The following is a 20,012-nucleotide window of genomic DNA, read 5'->3' on the forward strand; positions in this document are numbered from 1 at the left end:
CATTTTAGAATGAGTTTTATTTCAGTCAATTATTACTTTAGTGACCAATTAATTGATCATTTGCTTATAATTAGTGGGGGAGAATACTGCCTAATATACTAAGAGGCACTCTAATACTTGACCATTATAATTCAGTTTAAAAGCTAAATATGTAACAACAATTCTATGGCCCTAAAAAGGGGAGGGGGGCTTCTATACACAGTAAATATGCATGGAAACTAATTTTGTAGTTATTCCCAGTAAATAATATCATTAACATTCCTCCTCTGAGCCTCCCTAACCTAGTAAGGTGACCCTATACAAAGATCTGATTGATCTTGTCTGTCTGCTTTGGTTAAGCTACAAGGCCATATATGATGACAGCTGCACTCTGGGAGCAACTTAAAACAAATTTCATCTTAGTGGCATCTAATCCAGTGCTTGGTACAAGACACATGGAAAAGTCAGTGTCAAAATTAAACAATGCCGGCTTTGCAATGAGCAGATGCTTTTGCTTTGCAGCTGTAAAAACCTTAAAAGAATCCAGCACTCTACTGTCTGGTCACGCAATGACCACAAAGCAATGAATACATTTTGTCATTTATAGAAAATGTTTGCTAGGAGCTTTTAAAGTCGGTTTTTTTTTCCCCTTAAAAAAAAGTTATAAGAAAATAATAGAAATATGATGAGGATAAGGATAATGTATCCCTAAAATAAGCAAGAAAATTTATAAAAAGTATATTTACCACACTAAATACATTTGCTAAAGAGTAACTCCTTGACTGAATAGCGTTAAGTGATTAATGTAGCACAAGGCACAGCAGACAAAAGAAAAATTGCCATAAACAGATGTTTTACGAAGTTATGCCCAAGTAACTTTGGGCATATAAGGATAAACATGTAAATAATTTTATGCATCTGTAGTCTAGCTTATGTTTATGAGCACTTTATAATCAGTTATCCACCCTTTGATAAATTTCTTTGCTTTTTGCAGGGGGAGGGGGAGGGGTTGAAGAGGACAAATGAGGAGATTATCACTCTCATTTTAGAGCTACAGGAAACTTAAATGTAAAAATACTTTTCAGCTTAAATAATGTGGTACTTATTAAGACCTACGAAGAAACTGCAGCCTTTCCCAATCCATTACCCTTACCAGAGAGAACTTTATCTCTGACATTCAGGAATCTAGGGGTTAATATTTTAATACAGATATAAACTCTTTTTCCTGAGGTGAAAGGCTTCAACCACTGTGTCAGTAAAACCAAAGAGCCAGTCCCACCTAAGTAGGTGACTGCATGGTCATGATCAATCTACTTCTGGTAACTGAAGTTCTAGCTTTGAAGATGGCTATTGTACCTACGAGAAAGAGATTCCAGTAGCCTTACTTTAATTTTAAATAGTCTCTCTCTCACACATACACACAAAATCAGTAAGTTTTGCTTTATCATTCAATTTTTTTTCTTTAAATCTCTTTGTCCCCAAGAATATCAATTCATTAACACTTTGTTGTTGCTGTTGTTATGTGCCCTCCAGTCGGACTCGACTCATAGTGACCCCTCCTTGGGTTTCCGAGGCAGTATCACTAGGAGGCAGTATCACTACGGAAGTAGAATGCCCCATCTTCCTTCCAAGGAGTGGCTGGTGGGTTTGAACTGCCAGCCTTCTGGTTAGCAGTCAAGTGCCTTAGCCAGAGCTACCAGAGCTCCCTGCCTGCTTATAAATTTCACTAGATGTTTTGTTGGTTGAAGGTGTGGGGATTCCCATCATATGCTTCCCCAACCTACAACTTACAATTCAGTGAACAAGTCCCAAAGTAATGACCATAGTAAGAGAAAATGAATCTAAGTTGATTTTAAATATCAAAGAAGGCAAGCTACCCTCTCCAATGAAAAGTCTTTGAGAAACAAAATCTAAAATATTTTCATGGTTGCATTTTGTACTTCTGTTGCCCCCCCCATAGAATGTAATGAAAACATGTGACATATAAAACATATTGGTGCATTATGCTTTTTAAATATAAATTCTATGCATTCATTTGAATTACAAACTAAACTATAAAAACTATTAAATATTTGCAATTATTAAGTTATACACTAGTGATGATTTTCTTACATTCTTTACTGATAGCCATAATTAAAAGGAATTTGTATGATGCTACCATAATATCTGCCACTAAACAGAATTAAACTATGACACTAACTAAAATACTATAAAAGAATTAAACTTAAAACTCTAAAAACATACATAATAACTGGTATGTATTTCTACATTTAATCTCTTGTATCTTAACCCACATAGCTTAGACTAAAAACTAATTATTTTACAATGTATTCCAAATTACAGTATTTATACACTAATAGCTTTAAGGGTAAATAATAACAACTATAAATCTGCAGAAACTAGATTTGCTTGTATTTTTTCTTGTTATTTCGTAATAACTCTCGTTAATAAGCAGAATTATGCTAATGGAATTATGCAAAAGTATTTTGTTTGAAAGGGTACTACAACTTTAAGGTTCATAGTCAAGTAATTTCAATTCATATTTAATATACTTTATACATTGCCTATTTTTATGGGACCCTAAAGAAATTTGTAAAAACAGTTGATTCAAGTAAATGGGTCTCTTTTAAGTATATTTTATTAGTACATTGTGTTTCCTCAATAACAGCAATATGTTTTTAAAGTATATATTTGACTCAAAAAATACATATGTAAGTCACAAACCAAAAGCTAACAGATGTGTGACTTCTAATTAGTTATAATAATCTCTGCTTCAATGCCATTAGAATGAGCCTTTCTTTTCTTTTGAAAACTAAAAAAGCTCTCCTTTGAATTTTACACTGTCAGAGTGCTTCAAAGTCAATGTACAAAATCTGCTTTGATTAAAATTTTGGACATCTACAGTGATAACTTTATGAAAGGAAAATATTAAATTATAATTATCCTAAACAGACACAGTCTTGTGAAACTAACCCTACATTCATGTTAAAACACAAAGAGTTGAATATAATGAATTTGATTCATCCTCGGACACAAAGCTTCACCACAGTAAACTCAGTCAACTGTTGCTCTTGAGCCTATATTCATGGTGCTTAAATAGCGTACTTTAAAACAAAAAAAACTCCAATTGGCTTTTCATACACCCACCCTCCCCAAAAATAACGCACTTGAAAAACTCAAATGATATGAAAGGCTTCAAGGCCTCTTTTCTCCCTTTCATACCCCCCTTTTTTTTTTATTTCTGTTTGCAGTAATCTGCCTTTCTCTTTCTCATTGCTACAGAGCAAGCGAGGAGGCTCTGAGCTTTGAAAGGGGGCTCAGTGTGTAATGGGTCCACTAGAATTAATTTACTTGCACCAAATCCATTGAGCACAGAGGTTCCCCCCCCCCTCAAATCATTTGGAGTCGAACGCAGCCCCCAGCCTTTGTAATTCTAGTAAAGCACTTAAAGTGCACAGTAGGTGTTCATGAGGACCATCTGGTCAAAAGCAAAACAAGCTGCTGATTTTGCCTTTGAATAGAATGAAGCAAGTGTGAATTAGTCTCTTCAATTAGCACTATTACAACCTGTCAAGTGCATATTGTAAAACAGGATTATTACAGTATTGGTCACCAGTGCAATTATTTACTCTCTGCCTTTTCTTGCATATAAAAATGTCTTATGTTTATTAGTTTGTGATAACTGAACATAATTTCTTTTAACCCAGGATTTCCAAACTACCAATCCACAAATCACAAATTATGAAACATGGTCAGCTAGGATGTTAGTATACAGGTATCTTATGCAACAAAGGGCTAAGTAAGCACTGTCCTTTATTCTTAACAAAATTTTATTGTTTCCACCTTTTCAAAATGCAGGAGGAAAATACTTTCAGAGGCTGAGAAAATACTTGTCAGTTACAAACAGTTGCATTGCAAATATTAAACTTCGTTCCTAAGGGGATAATTTATTAAGATTCACAGAAAACCTCAATATTTATGAAATGATCATCACTAATTTGTTCATTTAAAGTGGCATGAGTACTAAAGAACTTGGTTTTAAAATGCAATTTGAAACTAGTAATATACATGCATATTTAAAACACAAACTCATAATCTCCTTTTTTTGAAAGATGAATAAAGGCTTGAATTCACTGCCCAGTTGCTTAAGAAATTATATCTCTTTCATTCTTGCTAAGATGTCATTTGTGATTCCAAATTAAAAAAAAAAAAATTAAACCGTGATATATACTAATTAAAACTGGTTCATTCTAGTGGAGCTTATATGTGCCATTTATCTTGCAGTAAGAACAAACCGCTTAAACTTTTAATTAAATAAGCACACAACTTAATTTATCCTCTTGCATATGCACATTCTCAGCTACCCTAGTCTTCCTTCAGTTCTGTGTCAGCACCCCGATCCTCCTCACACTGGAAAACAAACAAACCAACCAACAAAAAGAAGGGAAGAAGAAAAAAACCATTTACAGAAAGGGCATGTTAGTTAAGAAGCTATCAAATCCACTACTAGAAAATCACCCACTACAACAATCTGTAAAAGACTACATATTTAATTACTGTTACTGGCATCCAGCATTAAAGAAAAATATCCAAAATATACGGTAGTCAAGCAAGTTAAGAAAGCCGCAAGTAGACAACTAGACCCAATGTACAAAGGCTCAAATTTACAAAATAGGAGTTAGCCTCATTTTTTTCCACTATTATTTAGCCAAGATTAATTTTAAAGACTGTTAAGATTTATGTATTTAGTTTACTTCTTGTTAATTCAAACTCCACTGGCTTTTTACTTAACATGCTTGTACAACATAGTATTAGTAATGAAATGTTTTACTGCTACCTGCAAGATATATCTTTATGGGTTTTCAATTTTTTCCCTTTCATTCTCATTAAAAATCAAACTAACATTAATCGGAACAGTGAAAATTCTAGGGTAAGAGAACCTTGGAGAAGATTGAAGTAATTCCAATAGCTATTTGTTATGCTTCTCAGTCTAATAGACAAACAGTACTCCATGATTTTGCACCAAAAATACTTAGGTTTCTTACCATTGCTATTCTGGGTCATGTCTTTATTCCTTAAATTTGTATGACACCTACTCTTAAAGGAAAGCATTTTGCCTAATAGAAGCTTTTAAATAGTAAGATGAACAACAAAGAATCAGTTTCCAAGAAAAGTTGGCTTGATTTCAGGGACTTTATTCCCATTCCACACCTGGGTTTAGGATTTGCAGTAGGTAAATCAATCTTTTTTCTCTTTCCTTGATTTAACCCATCCCAAGTGCATTTGTAGCTATAGGCTTTAAATAGTATTAGAAAGACTTACTAGAATCTGTATAATTATCTATTCTACAATCTAAATTTTCAATGTAGACAACTCATTAAAATAAGATAAACGTGTTTAAATTTTCAAAGACATTTACTTTTTTAAAATGTGACGACAAGTAGTCCTTAATTACGTCCTTAATTAAGGACCCAAAAAGGTGGAAAACAAGATTGTCACAAAGCTAATAATATATTATTTGGCAATTTTTACAGGATGTTTTGCCATAACAGAAAAAAGATTTTTCTTATTATGACTATTTGCAACTCTTTCCATTCTGACTCCTTTATACTGTCATTCCCTTCTCCTCAAGTAGGACGATAATTTAAGTGGAAGGATTTGTAAAGAGCTTTGGATGGGGAAGGAAACCTCAATATTTTAGTAGCTTAAATTAAAATCTAGAGCACCCCAAGGACACAAGTCATGCATTGTGAGGGACACAAGTCATGCACTGTGAGGCAAGAGACCACAGAACCAGAATGAACAAACACTTGTACAACTATCAGTTTATCACCACGAACTTGCAGGAACATATGGCCACTGAGGAGTTTATTTGAATTTCAAGCTGCATCTAAGTTCTATTTTCTAATTCATTAATTTTTTTTTAAATGTATTTTTGTCCTATTGTCAGTTAAAATCATACATCACTTTTTCTATCTTGTTTCATTTAACAGAAATTTCCCCTTTTGGTGGGGAGGGTATTACAAAATCTTTCTCTTAAAAACGCAAAGGCTATGGAAAATTAAAAATATCCCCAAAATGGTGGAGTTTCTTTTGTGTTTGTTTTGTTCAACCTACAACACAAAAATCAAATATTACTACACTAGGAAAATGATCAAAGTTTTGTTTTTCTTTAAATTTCTTCCTTTCTCTCATGTAGTAGATTGGTCAGCATTCGTTCTTAGACCAATTAAACAAGACTGAAAGAGATTAAAAGTGGTGACAGAGATTAACATACACTCTGAAATATGTGTCATCATTAAGCCTACACATTAATAGTAAAAACACATCTATAAAATAAAGCGGCAGAATAGTTTCAAGATTGCGTTTTTAATTTTGGTACAAAGTGACTTTCAGTCTTGCGACAACAACAACAAAAAAACCAGATGTACTTAAGTGCCACTGTGAATTGCATGGCTGTAGCATAAGAACACCTTGCTCTCCTTCTGAACGCCCCCCACACACACCATATTCCACCAGTTGAAGGAGCTAAATTACAGGCCTGGAGAGTGTAATAAAAGGCTAAGTGAGTGTGAGCTACATCCTTTTTCTAAATAATACAGAATAAAAGAAACCATGTATACTTATCTACTCCAGAAAAACCACTGATAATGGAAACAAGTACATTTTTTTTCCTAGTAACTAATATTATAAAATATTATTTAAGTCAACCAAACAAAGAAGAAAAAAAAGAATAAGCAAAGAAAGAAAAATAAAAGAAAAAGAAACAAACCCTTGCCAAGACATACAGAAGATCTGTCTCTGCAAAAATACTTCCGGAATATTTTCAAATAATATTTAGAAAATGGTATGAAAAAGATTTACTGTTTTCAAGTCCTTGAAGTTTAAAAATATGTTTGATAATCTAAACAGCAGGCTGCTGAGAACAGTTTCAGCCAACTGTGGCACACAATGGCACATTTACAGAATTTTAAATATTTCTTTTAATAATTGATGTAGTCATTTTGAATCATTCTGCATAGGATATCAGGTGTGAGCAGATTGCATTAACGCTGCTTAAACATATCAACTTGTCAGTATGGCCAACTCGATTTCGGAAATATTTGCAGTATTTTCCCATCGAAACAGTAATAAAGGTAAAATAAATATATGCCACTACTTTATAATCACCGAACATTAATGAATATTTTATGTCTTTTTAAATCTCCCTGTTTAATTTAAAAGGGTGAAATTAAGTCTCCTCCCTGCAATATGCCAATTATCTGTAAATCAAACAATAACTTGGCCATTATGCTCCTTTTTGTTAATATAAGAGAAGCTAATTTGAAAGCACTGAATGGCATTTTTAGACTATAAACTTAATAGTTCTTTCTGCCCCCTTGTGGAAGAAAGTTGAAACACACCCAAATTATAGAAACTGGCAGCGTTAAAAAAAAAAAAAAATTTAGCTATAAAAACTTCATTTAGAAAGAAAAAGAAGGCAGTCTATATTTATCCATCATTCACTATCCTATTCTTCAATTCAAAAAGAGTAAAACAAACTCTGAATTTTATCTCTTATCTTTGTTGATTAAACTTGGAGTTACTTTGAAATTCTATTTCCTTATTTAATTATATGCATCTAACTTAGATTTTACTACAATAAAGTTCATGTACCCTGAGATACAGAGATAGTAAAACTTATTTCTAACATAAAAGCAACAATGATTCTTCAAGGAATAAAATTTTCAATTTAAAGAACAGAATACAAGCTATAAGAGCTAAAATGAAATGTATATGTATTTAAAATCTTGGAGAAAAAAAATCAAATAACTCAAACCTACTATTTAGATTAGCCTCCAGGGGATTAAAAAAAAAAAAAAAAAAAAAAGACTTTAGTTATCAGCCAATAAACTATTCAAGTGATTCAAAAAAAAAGAAAAACCCAAACCAAACCCACTGTCATTGAGTCCATTCTGACTCATAATAACCCTATAGGAAGCGTAGAACTACCCTATTGGGTTTCCAATGCCATGAATCTTTAAAGAAGCAGGCTGCCACATCTTTCTCATGTGCAGCCGTTGAAGGGTTTGAATGGTTGACGTTTTGGTTAAGAGTTGAATAAACTTCAAGCAATAAGAGTTATCTATGTCAAGTTCAGAAGTTGAAATCCATTGAGAATATAGGAGGAAAATAAACCATTAATAGCTCAGCCAGTACTGAACAATTCATATACCTCTGAAAAAATGATCAAGATGAAAGGACTTATTCTTTCAGCATGACATTAATTATTTTACACTACATAACAATATATTTATGAAATATATCCAAGAATAAAAATGATTAATTTTCTTTTAAAAAACATTAGTAGACAAATGATTGTTGTCTTCACAACTTACAAAGTAACGTAACACATTCACCATTTCAGTGCTTCTAAACACAAGTCTTGCCATAGCATCACACATTTTTTCTTCCCATGGAAATAAATACCTGACTTTCGGTGGGTGGGGCCATAGGCATACCAAGAACATACCTCTTCTCTCTTGGGAGAAGTTCTTTTTTGAAACAGTGGCCCTGGTTGGCCATGTTGAAGAAAACAATGACATAATAAGTAAACTCTTATCAGATATTCTGAGCTAAATGAAAGTCTCCAATAGCATCTTATTTTAAAAACAAATATTGTCTAAGGCTGGAATTAAGCTCTTTAAGAAATGCCACCTCATATTCTTTTTGGAAACAGGCAGGGAACATATTATAAACAATATATTTGAGAAGAACCTTTCAAATAAAATATAAATATTCTCCAAAATGTACACTGTTAACAATTTCCAAATTAATATTATTAATAAGTACTATAAAACCATAAAATATATTACATAATAAGTTATATTTAACAGGGTTTTAAGATGATATTTTCAGAATTATCAAGAGTTCCCATTTATAACATCTATCTTTCTAGGTCATCATTTAGTTTATCTACAGTAATCACTGATGTACCAGTTAATTAAAATTAAGAACCCAATAATGAAACATAAAGAGAGTTTCCAACCAGAACAGATAAGCTCTCTTTAACAGGGTCAACATTAGCTATAATGAGCTACCTTTATTCCTTAGCTGTGAGACATAACTCACCTCTTGAATGGTACTGCTTCCTGAGAAGTTCAGGTTGTACTCCCGCTGGACTTCTCGGTGGGTGATGATCAGCATGAAGTTTTGATTTAATGACTCCTGCAGGGCACTGAAAGGGTTGAAAGAAAAACAAGGAACTCAGAGATGAACAAGTTCTAGCATGCTTTACATCTAGCTGCTGTAAAAAACCCCAGGAGTACCCTAACCTCCACACAGGCATGTCCGGACCCAATGTTATCATCTTTTCAACTCCTAAAGGCAAGAGAGCACGCTGAGAACAACCAAGGGGAGCTAACCTGTTAACTCCTTCTCTACCAAGGTGTTTTTAGACTTCAGTTCTAAACATTTCTTTTTACATAATCATTTTTTATGAGGAAAATCATATGCTATTGTCTGTATATATATTTCCTCCAAGAGAAACAAATTGTCAAGCATTTAATTATATCTAATTCCAAATATGCTACTAAAATGTATACTCAAAGACTGGTTCAATTCCAAGAAAAATAACTCTTCTGGAAGAAAAGAAACATAAAACTATTGTTTATACTTATGCATTTTATACAAAGATAGAAACATAGTTTCAGTCCAAAATTCAGAAGATTCTACTTTTTATGACAATATTAAGAAAACATTTTTTCATCACAGCTGAAAACTAAAATCTACCACTATGATATCTGAATAATCTGTACTGCCCATCTTGACTGTAATTATGCCATGCATATGGCATCAGGAAAATATTTTGGATGTGTACAAAGTTCTCATTTCTCCTCTGACCATCTGTAACTGTGTAAAGGCAAACATGCAAAATAAAGAGTAAAATGAGGCAACTAAACTATACCCAAAGTCTCTCCTGCTGTGTCCCATGAGTTCAAAGGTTAGTAATGGACTTAAAATACCTAGGAAACACTAATACGTACCATGAAATACTACGGATTAAAATACAAAGAAATTTGTGGTTGTTGTTGTGTGCCGTGGAGTTGGCCCCGACTCACAGCGACCCCTCCTTGGGTTTCTGAGGAAGTATCACTACGGAAGTAGGATTGTCCAACCTTCCTTCCAAGGAGTGGCTTATACTTCACTAAAACAGAGTTTCTTAAGGCAGGAACCTTTGTCCTTGTACCCTTAGCACTAAAGTATAATGCCTAACATAGTGGAGATATTTATTGAATAATGAGTAAACTGTGAATTTCTAAAACACAAGATTCTTATCATTCAACAATACCTTCTGGAAAACTATCATGGGAGTTAAGATTTTGTTTTTGATTCATTTATTTATCAAATTATCTCAATGCATTGTATTATTCCAGGTGCTAAGGAAACCAACTGGAATATTATACAGTTCTTGTCCATGAAAAACTTCAAAGTCCAATGGGGGTAAACTACAGTATAATGTAATAGGCTCAACTGATAAACTGGGGCGGGGGGGGGGGGGGGGGAGTACAATGAGAACCGAGAAGAAAATGCTTAACTCTGTCTCAGTGAGAGGAGAAAAGGGATTAGGGAAAAGGTTCAGAAGATAAGAAATATGTAAGTTGAAATATGAAGGATGGTAAGTAGGAGTTTAGAGTTTATCACTTGGAAGGGATGAAATTTTTGGTTTGCTTTTGATTTGTTTGGGAATGGGTAGTACTTTTTAGACAAAATAACAGGCTGAAAAAGACAGCATGCTCATTCACTCATTCAGTTAACATATATTATTTACTGAGCACATATTTTGGGCATGGCACTGCTCCAGTTGCTAGGGATACAGTGGTCAACAAGAAAAACATGGTCCCTGTCTTTTTGAAATTACATTCCAATTAAGGAGATAAACAATAATTGAGTAAATGAATAAATAATTTCAGAGAATGCTAAGTGTTGTGCAGAAAATAGAACAAGATTGTTGTTGTTGTTGTTATGTGCTGTTGAGTTGGACCCAACTCATAATGACCCCTCTTTGGGTTTCTGAGGCAGTATCACTACTGATTGCCCAATCTTCCTTCCCAGGAGTGGCTGGTGGGTTTGAACTGCCAGCCTTCTGGTTAGCAGTCAGGTGCCTTAGGCACTACACCACCAGAAACATGTTTAATTTTTTTAGTGTTTGCCTTTATGCAATTCCTTAGACATGTGTTACTTGATCTTGATTGGCAGACTTATGCAATAACTGCAGAAAGGTTTGCAAGGATAAGCCTTGACCACCTGACTATTTCAGAAGAACATCAATTTAGGCTAGGTCTACAATTCTTGGATAGGTCTGGGGAAGGGCAAGTTGGCAAGAAGAGTATTAATGGTTTTAAAAATCCTGGGGAATCAGAGCCAGATTTGAATCCCTGTTCCACTACATACTGGTTGGTTGACCTTAACAACTCAACTGTTCATTGTTTCAACAGTATTTATTGAGTGCCCACTACATATGAGGCCCTATTTTACACACTTGATTCTTCTATAGTATCAGTTTTCTCTTCAGGAAAAAGGTAACAATTCCTATGTGATAGTTGAAGATGTGTCAACTTGGCTGGACTCCAGTTGTGAGTGGTGGTTCCCATGATGGATCACATGACTGGGTTCTGAGCGGCCACTCTGCCTGGGGGAAGTTTCCCCGGGGGTGTGGCCTGCCTGCAGTGCTATCCCAGGGACAGGCTGGAAGAACGGCATTCCGGACTATATACTTCCTTGAGTGAGTGGCTCACCGCTTGCCCTGGAGGTTTCGGATTCATCCTTTGTTGGGAACAGCAACCAGTGTGCTGCATGCCAGCTTGATTCTCTCGGCTCTGTTGTGCTTACGGGAACCAGGCGGCTCCGGGCCTCATCTCCTCCAGAGACGAACTTTGTGGCTTGAACTCCTCTGCCGTGTGTGCGAAAGCCAGGCGGCTCTGGGCCCCATCCCCCTCCAGAGACGAACTTTTCAGCTTGAACTTGTCGGCTTCTACACGCCTGTGAGCCATTTACCTAAGATAAATCTCTCTCTCTTTCTCTATAAATATATATATACACTTTGCTGGTTTTTGTGTTTCTCTAGAGAACCCAATCCAACACATCCTACTTCATACTACTACGAATATTAAATTTTAAAAAGCCAAGCAGGAATTTTTAATGCATATTAGCTAAAGGTGAACTATTACAATTTATTGAAAATAGAACACATTTGAGGTATACTCATACTTTTAAATTTTACAATGACAATGAAACATCAACAAAAGGAGCTATGGTGCTTTCATGTTAGTTATTTTTCATATTCTAGTTTCACTACCCTGCAAGAGTTCACAGAGGTAGAACCTTCTTTGATACACTGGACACAATTATATATTGTGCCTAATGTTACCTAGATCACAGTGTCCTGTTTTACAGAGTGTGTGTTGGTGCTAATCTACCACATTCATGGTCATTATGAGGATTGTTATTTTGGAGGAGCCCGCTGAGGGTATTATCTGTGACTCCAGACTGATTCACTCACTTAGCCATTAAAATAATGGAAAGTCTGTTGGTTAGGCATTCAACTAGTAGCCAAAAGGCTGGCCATTCTAATCACTCCAAAGCATCTAGGTGGACAAGCCTGGTGATCTGCTTCTGAAAGACATAGCCTTGAAGATGCTATGGAGCAGTTCTACTCTGCACAAATGCGGTTGCCATAAGTTGGAAACTTCATGGCAACGAACAACAGTCTTTAACAAGCTCTACTGATATTTTCAATCATCACATACCCATGTGAAAAACGGACAATGAAAAAGGAACACTGAAGAAGAAGTGACACACTGTAATTGTGGTGTTGGTGAATAAGACTAAATATACCACAGACTGCCAGAACAACAAACAAATCGGAATGCTCCTTGAAACAGTGATGGCGAGATTTCATCTTACTTTGAACACATCATCAGGAGGGTCCAATTGGTGGAGAAAGACACCATGTTTGGTAAAGTAGAAAGTCAGCAAAAAGGAGAAAGACCCTCAATGAGAAAGACTGAGACAGTGGATGCAACAATGGGCTCAAACATAATAACTGGGAGGATGGTACAGGCCGGCACAACTTATATATACAGTTGCTATGAGTCAGAGCTAACTAGCTGGCAACTAACAACTATGTATCAGCATTAAGAGCTTCACACCAACATTATGAAATTATTATTATCATTTTCATGTATAGATGAGGGAACTGATGTTAAATTATTGCTTAATGTCATCCTAATGATAAGTAAGTAACCCAGGTTTAACTTACTTTAGGATTACTCTTATGATTTGCCCTCCAGGTACCAGGGATGGAAAGTCAGTAATACAGTGTATCTACCTTCCTTGAGTTTATTGAGGGATGGATAGACAAGCAAACTCATGTGTACCATGTGCTAAGAAATCAAATACCATTTTTTCTAAGGCACTATGAAAACTTAAAAGAAGAGTACCTAAATTAGACTAAGAAAGTTTTCCACAGAAAGTGACATATGAGCCGAGTAAATTTTGTTTCTGTGTTTCCTGATTTATTTTATTTGCTGTGGTGGGAAGAGTAGGGAAGGCTATAAGGAATTTAACCATGCTGATCTGAAAAATATGCAAAGGTTTTATTGCTAAAATATTATCAAGGCAAATTGATTATAGCTGCTGCTGCTGCTAACAGACTGAAATGAGCCCTAAATTGCTGTATCCAGGAGCAATTTTCTTCCTAACAGTGCCTCCTAATGCTTGGTCAGGATAGTCACAGTTAATCCACCTGCCAGAACTTTCTTCTACCTTCAAAATACAGTAATTCTGCTACTTCAATTTCTTATATTTAGAGTAGCTCTAATGATGACTATCAAAAAAATTACATCAGGTGAGAAATAATACAAAATTGTTTTTTGTTTTGTTTTTCTTTAATAACAAGTTTGCTCTTCATTTAGAAGGAAAGAAAAAAGTATAAGAAAATTACAAACTTTTTTTAAAGCACTTAGAGTTGTAGTTCAATATAAGGAATTGTTTTAATAGAACTTCCTTACCCACTAGGTTTTAAATTTTTATTCTCTATTATGATTTTTCTTGCAATTGAAATATATGCATTTATCAACAAGGAGATGATTTTGTTTCTAGAAACAGACAAAGGCTATTAAAACTTACCTTTGTTCTACCCTCAGAAATTAAGATTAAAATCATAATTATAATCATATACATGGTCTCCAGAATCTGAATTAGATGCTATTTGCAAAAGTAATAACAATAAATACAAGGAGCTACAGTGGCATAGTGGATAAAGCATTTGGCTGCTAACCAGAAGTCAACGGTTCAAACCCAACAGCTGCTCCATGGGAGGAAGATGAGTAAAGATCATCTCAATAGGAGTCGCTATGAGTTGGAATCGACTTGATGGCAATGCATTTGGTTTAGTGTATACCTAAAACCAAAACCAAACTCACTGCCGTCGAGTAAGATCTGCTTATAGCGACCCCTCCTTGGATTTCCAAGGCAATATCACTACAGAAGTAGATTGCCCAACCTTCCTTCTGAGGAGTGGCTGGTGGGCTGAACCGCCAGCCTTCTGTTTAGCAGTCAAATGCCAGTAGGCCACCAGGGCTCCAGGTTTAGTGTATATACATATACATACACATACACACACAAGGATACAACCCTGACACACTCCCTTCCTGATTTTAAACCATGCAGTATCCCATTGTACTGTTCAAACAACAGCCTCCAGGTCTGCGCACAGGTTTCTCCTGAGCACAATTAATGTGTTCTGGAATTCCTATTCTTCAAAATGACATCCATAATTTGTTATGATCCACACAATCCAATGCTTTTGCAGCCAATAAAACACAAGTAAACATCTTTCTGGTATTTCCTTTTAGCCAAGATCCATCCGACAGCAGCAATAATATCCCTCATTCCACATCCTCTTCTGAATCCAGCTTGCATTTCTGGAACTTCCCTGTCAATATACTGCTGTAACTGTTTTTGAATTATCTTCAGCAAAATGCTACTTGAGTGTGATATTAATGATAATGTTTCATAATTTTTACATTCTGTTGGATCACCTTTCTTTGGAATGAGTACAAATACAGATCTCTTCCAGTCAGCTGACCAGGTAGCTGTCTTCTAAATTTCTTGGCACAGGCAAGTAAGAGCCTCCAGTGCAGCATGCGTTTGTTGAACCATCTGAACGGGTATTCCTTCAATTCCTAGAGTATTGTTTTTCGCCAATTCCTTCAGTGCAGCTTCGACTTCTTCCCTCAATACCATCAGTTCTCATAAAATGCATGAACATCGAAAAACTCTTTTCAGTACAGTGACAGTGTATTTCTTCCATCCTCTTTTGGTGTTTCTTCCGGCATTCAATATTTTGCCCATAGAATCTTTCAATAATGCAACTTGAGGCCTGAGTCTCTTCTTCAGTTCCTTCAGCTTGAGAAATGCTGAGTGTGTTCCTCTGGTATTCTGACTTCAGGTCTTTGCACACTTCATTATTATAACTGATTCTGTGTCATTGAGCTGCTCTTTGAAATCTTCTGATTCAGCTCTTTTATCTTGTCATTTCTTCCATTTGCTTTAGTTACTCTCCATTCAAGAGCAAGTTTCAGTCTCTTCTGACATCCATTTTCATCTTTTCTTCCTTTCCTGTCTTTTTAATTACCTTTTGCTTTCTTCATATGTGATGTTCTTGAAGTCATCCCACAATTCTCTCGTTTTGGATCACTGGTCTGCAATACATCAAATCTATTCTTTAGATGCTCTCTAAATTCAGGTGGGATATAATCAAGGCCATATATTTTTACTCTTGTGGGCTTGTTTTGTCTTCAGCTTCAAGTTGAACTTGCATATGAGCAGTTGATGGTCTTTGCCACAGTCAACTCCTGGTCTTGTTTTGTCTAAAGATATTGAACTTCTCCATTACCTCTTTCCACAGATGTAGTCAGTCTGATTCCTCAGTATTACATCTGGCGAGGTCCACATTTATAGCCTCTATTTATGTTGTTGAAAAAAAGATATTTCCAATGAGTAAGTTGTCAGTCTTGCAAAATTCTATCATACAATCTCCAGTGTCAATTCTATCATCAAAGCCGTATTTTCAAACTACTGGTGATTCTTCCATTTTCAACTTTTGTATCCAATAACCAGTAATAATCAACACATCTTGATTGCATGTTTGGTCAATTTCAGACTGCAGAACTTGGTAAAAATCTTCAATTTCCTCATCTTTGGCTTTGGTGGTTGGTGTGTAAATTTGAGTAATAGTAGTATTAACTGGTCTTCCTAATAGGCATATCGATATTATCCTATCACTGACAGCACTGTACTTCAGGACAGATCTTGAAACATTCTTTGTGATGATGAATGCCAAGCCATTTCTCTTCAGTTTTTCATTCCTGGCTTAGTGGATCATATGGTTGTCCGATTCAAAATGGCCAAATCCAGTCCATTTCAACTCACTAATGCCTAGGATATCGAACTTTTTGCGTTCCATTTCATTTTCGACAACTTCAAATTTTCCTAGATTCATGCTTCGTACATTCCATGTTCTGATTATTAATGGATGTTTGCAGCTATTCCTCCCATTTTGAGTCATGCCACATCAGCAAATGGAGGTCCTGAAAGCTTTACGCTGTCCACATCATTAAAGTCAACTCTACTTTAAGGAGGCAGCTCTTCCCCAGTTGTATTTTGAATGCCTTCCGACCTGATGGACTCGTCTTCTGGCACTATATCAGACAATGTTTCAGGGCTATTTATAAAGTTTTCCAGTAATATATCAGACAGTGTTTCACTGCTATTCATAAGGTTTTCACTGGCCAATTCTTTGAGAAATGGATGGCCCCTTCCTTCTACCAAGTTTTAGTCTATGTAAGCTCTGCTGAAACCTGTTCACCATGGGTGACCCCGCTGGTATTTGAAATACTGGTAGCATAGCCTCCAGCCTCACGGCAACATAAAAAACCATTACAGTATCACAAATTGAGAAAAGTGATAGATGTGTGTGTGTGTGTGTGTGTGTGTGTGTGTGTGTGGAGAGAGACAGAGACAGAGACAGAGAGAGAGAGAGAGAGAGAGGAGAGGAGAGGAGAGGAGAGGAGAGGAGAGGAGAGAATGGGGGGGAATCTAACATTATTGAGCACCTAATAGGTAAAGTGCTCGACATTTTCATATACGTCATTCTCATAATTCTCTAGCCAATTTTTTAATTTGAAAATGACAGAAAAATGGGAAGGAAACAATAGAGGTTGGAATAGAGGGAATAGAGACACAGATACCCATTTCCCCAAAGTTTTCAGTATTATAACTGAGTAGTCATACTTAAGCCACCAACATAGCTCCAGTAGAACATCATTTTTTACTTTTCTATTTGTTTACAAATCTTACACTTCCAACGTTCTTTCATTAGAAGTTATATCCATCTATGCCTTATGTGATGCCATTCCAATCTAATGATAAACAACTATCACTAAAGAGCAGTCATCTGTAAATTATCATTTGTTCTTGTTAGGTGCTGTAGAGTCGGTTCTGACTCAGTGCAATCCTATGTACAACAGCATGTAATACTGCCTGGTCCTGCTCTATCCTCAAAATTGTTGCTGTATTTGAGTCCACTGTTGCAGTCACTGTGTTAATTCATCTTGTTGAGGGTCTTCCTCTTTCTTGCTGACCCTCTATTATACCAAGCATGATGTCATTGTCCAGAGACTATTCCCTCCTGATATGATGACCAAAGTACAAGAGATGAAATGTTGCCATCCTTGTGTCTAAGGAGTATTCTGTCTGCACTTCTTTCAAGACAGATTTGTTTGCTCCTCTGGAAGTCCATGGTATATTGAATATATTCTTTACCAACACAGTAATTCGCATGCATTAATTCTTATTTGGTCTTCCTTATCACTGTCCAGCTTTTGAATGCTTATTTAGAGATTGAAAATACCACAGCTTGAGTCAGGTGGACCATAGTCTTCAAAGTGACATCTTGTCCTTTATCACTTTAAACAGGGCTTTTGCAGTAGATTTGCCCAATGTCAGTAGTGGTTAAAGCATCTGGCTGCTAACTAGAAGGTTGGTGATTCAAACCCACCACCAGCTCCACAGGAAAAAGATGAGGAAGCAGTCTGATTCCATAAAGATTTACATAAAGGAAAACTGGGAGCTCTCGTGGCATAGTGCCCAAGAAATCTGACTGCTAAACAGAAGGCTGGTGGTTCAAACCCACCAGCCACTCCTCAGAAGGAAGATTGGGCAATCTACTTCCATAGTGATACCACCTCGGAAGCCAAGGAGAGGTTGCTATGAGTCAGATCTGACTTGATGGCAGTGAGTAGAGCAGTAGACTAAAGGAAACCTTACGGGGGCAGTTTTACTCTGCCTGTAGGGTCACTATGATTGGAATCCACTTGATGGCAGTGGGTTAGGTTTTGGCCACCGTAATATGTCATTTGATTTCTTGACTGCTGCTTCTATGGGTGTTGGTTGTGGATCCAAATAAAATGAAATCCCTGACAGCTACAATAATTTCTCCATTTATCATAATGTTGCTTACTGATCCAGTTTTGAGGAATTTTTGTCTTATGTTGATATGTAATCCATAATGAAGGCTATAGTTTTTGAATCTTCATCAGTAAGTGCTTCCAGTCCTCTTCACTTTCAGCAAACAAGGTCATCTGCATATCACAGGTTGTTAATGAATCTTCCTCCAGTCCTAATGCCAAGTCATACAGTTCAGCTTCTTGAATTATTTGCTCAGCATAGAGATTGAGTAAGTATGATGAAAGGATACAACCCTGACACACAACTTTCCTGATTTTAAACTATGCAGTATCCTCTTCTTCTGTTTGAATGAATGCCTCTTGGTCTATGTACAGTTTCCTCATGAGCACAATTAAGTGTTCCGGAATTCCTGTTCTTTGAAATGCTCTCCATAATTGTTATGATTCACACAGTTGATTGCCTTTGCATAGACAATAAAACACAGATAGACATCTTTCTGGTATTTTCTGCTTTCAGTCAAGACCCATCTGACACCAGCAATGCTATCCCTTATTCCACATCCTTTTCTGAATCCAGGTTGAATTTCTGAAAGTTCCCTGTTTATGTACTGCTGTGACCATTTTTAAATTATTTTCACCAAAATTTTACTTGAATGTGTTATAAGTGATACTGTTTGATAATGTCTACATTCCAGTGGATCAGCATTCTTTGGAACGGGTACAAATATGGATTTATTAAAGTCAGTTGCTCAGGTAGCTATTTTCCAAATTTCTTGGCATAAATGAGTGTATGCTTCCAGGCTTACATCCAAGCATCTCAATGAGTTTTTTTTTTTTTTTTTGTCAATTCCTGGAGGCTTGTTTTTCGGAAATACCTTCAGTACAGCTTGGACTTTTTCCTTCAATACCATCAGTTCTTGATCATATGCTACTTCTTGAAGGACAACTAATTCTTTTTGGTATAGTGATTTTGTGAATTCCTTCCATCTTCTTTTGATGCTTCGTACGTCATTATTTTAAAAGCCCATTTTAAAAAAGGATAAAACCCATTGCCTTTGAGTCAATTCTAACTCCCAGTGATCCTAAAGGCAGAGTAGAAGTGTCCCGATAGGGTTTCCAAGGCTGTAAATCATCACAGAAGCAGATAGAATGCCTCATCTTTCTCCCACGGAATGGCTGCTGGGTTTGAACTGCCAATCTTTTGGTTAACAACCAAATGCTTTAATGACCAGAGCTCCTTCCATACTGCAATTCCAGGCTTGAATTATTTTCTTCAGTTCTTTCAGCTTAAGAAATGCTGAGCATATCCTTCCCTTTTGGCTTTCTAACCACAAGTATTTGCATATTTCATTATAATACTTTTGTCTTACTTTTGTGGAACAGACCATCAACTGCTCATATACAAATTCCACTTGAAGTTAAAGACAATTAAACAAGTCCACGAGAGCCAAAATATGATCTTGAATATATCCCTCCTGAATTTAGAGATCATCTAAAGAATAGATTTGATGCATTGAACAC

At 35.9% G+C, this 20,012-nt stretch overlaps 1 protein-coding gene across 1 annotated transcript in view; it reads right to left on the reverse strand.

Annotated features, from left to right (window-relative positions):
- FAF1 (Fas associated factor 1) overlaps positions 1-20,012 on the reverse strand; it is a 734,611-nt gene that overhangs the window by 438,826 nt on the left and 275,773 nt on the right. The window contains exon 7 of the mRNA XM_042781660.1: positions 9,091-9,196. Within this exon, the coding sequence (XP_042637594.1) occupies positions 9,091-9,196 (106 nt within the window). The remainder of the gene's footprint in view (positions 1-9,090; positions 9,197-20,012) is intronic.

The sequence above is a fragment of the Orycteropus afer genome, unplaced genomic scaffold (genome assembly GCF_000298275.1).
Source record: "Orycteropus afer afer isolate SDZICR_OR568_19922 unplaced genomic scaffold, OryAfe1.0 scaffold00145, whole genome shotgun sequence".
Taxonomy (NCBI): domain Eukaryota; kingdom Metazoa; phylum Chordata; class Mammalia; order Tubulidentata; family Orycteropodidae; genus Orycteropus; species Orycteropus afer.